We start from the raw sequence: 579 nt of genomic DNA on the forward strand, positions 1-579 counted from the left end.
GCCATGGTGCTGGCTACCCCTCCATGGGGCCACTGAAAACCCTATGGAGACAATGACACCTCCATGGGGCCAGTGACAGTTCCACAGGGATGCTCACAACAATGTGGGACCAGTTACAGCTCCAGGGGGCTGTGTGGGACCTGGCCAGTGGGGATGGTGGGACCATGGGATTGTGGCTCAGTGACAGTGGGTCTCACCCCTGCCTCTCCCCCCAGCACCCCTTCATGGAGCTGCGGGTGCTGGAGAACAACAAGCGCTCACGCCGCAACCTGGGGCTGGATTGCGACGAGCACTCAACAGAGTCACGCCGCTGCCGCTACCCCCTGACCGTGGACTTCGAGGCCTTCGGCTGGGACTGGATCATCGCACCCAAGAGGTACAAAGCCAACTACTGCTCGGGGCAGTGCGAGTACATGTTCATGCAGAAGTACCCGCACACCCACCTTGTGCAACAGGCCAACCCGCGCGGCTCAGCCGGGCCCTGCTGCACCCCTACCAAGATGTCCCCCATCAACATGCTCTATTTCAACGACAAGCAGCAGATCATCTACGGCAAGATCCCGGGCATGGTGGTGGACC

General features: G+C 61.0%; 1 protein-coding gene across 1 annotated transcript in view; it reads left to right on the plus strand.

Annotated features, from left to right (window-relative positions):
* The window catches only part of LOC104406885 (growth/differentiation factor 11-like), a gene marked incomplete at both ends in the record, with an annotated part of 1,302 nt that extends 730 nt beyond the window's left edge, over window positions 1-572 (plus strand). Inside the window, 2 exons of the mRNA XM_010015998.1 lie at window positions 149-156; window positions 216-572. Of these exons, the coding sequence (XP_010014300.1) occupies window positions 149-156; window positions 216-572 (365 nt within the window). The remainder of the gene's footprint in view (window positions 1-148; window positions 157-215) is intronic.
* Between the last annotated feature and the right edge of the window lie 7 nt (window positions 573-579).

Source organism: Nestor notabilis, unplaced genomic scaffold (assembly GCF_000696875.1).
Source record: "Nestor notabilis isolate BGI_N333 unplaced genomic scaffold, ASM69687v1 scaffold17036, whole genome shotgun sequence".
In the NCBI taxonomy this organism is placed as follows: domain Eukaryota; kingdom Metazoa; phylum Chordata; class Aves; order Psittaciformes; family Psittacidae; genus Nestor; species Nestor notabilis.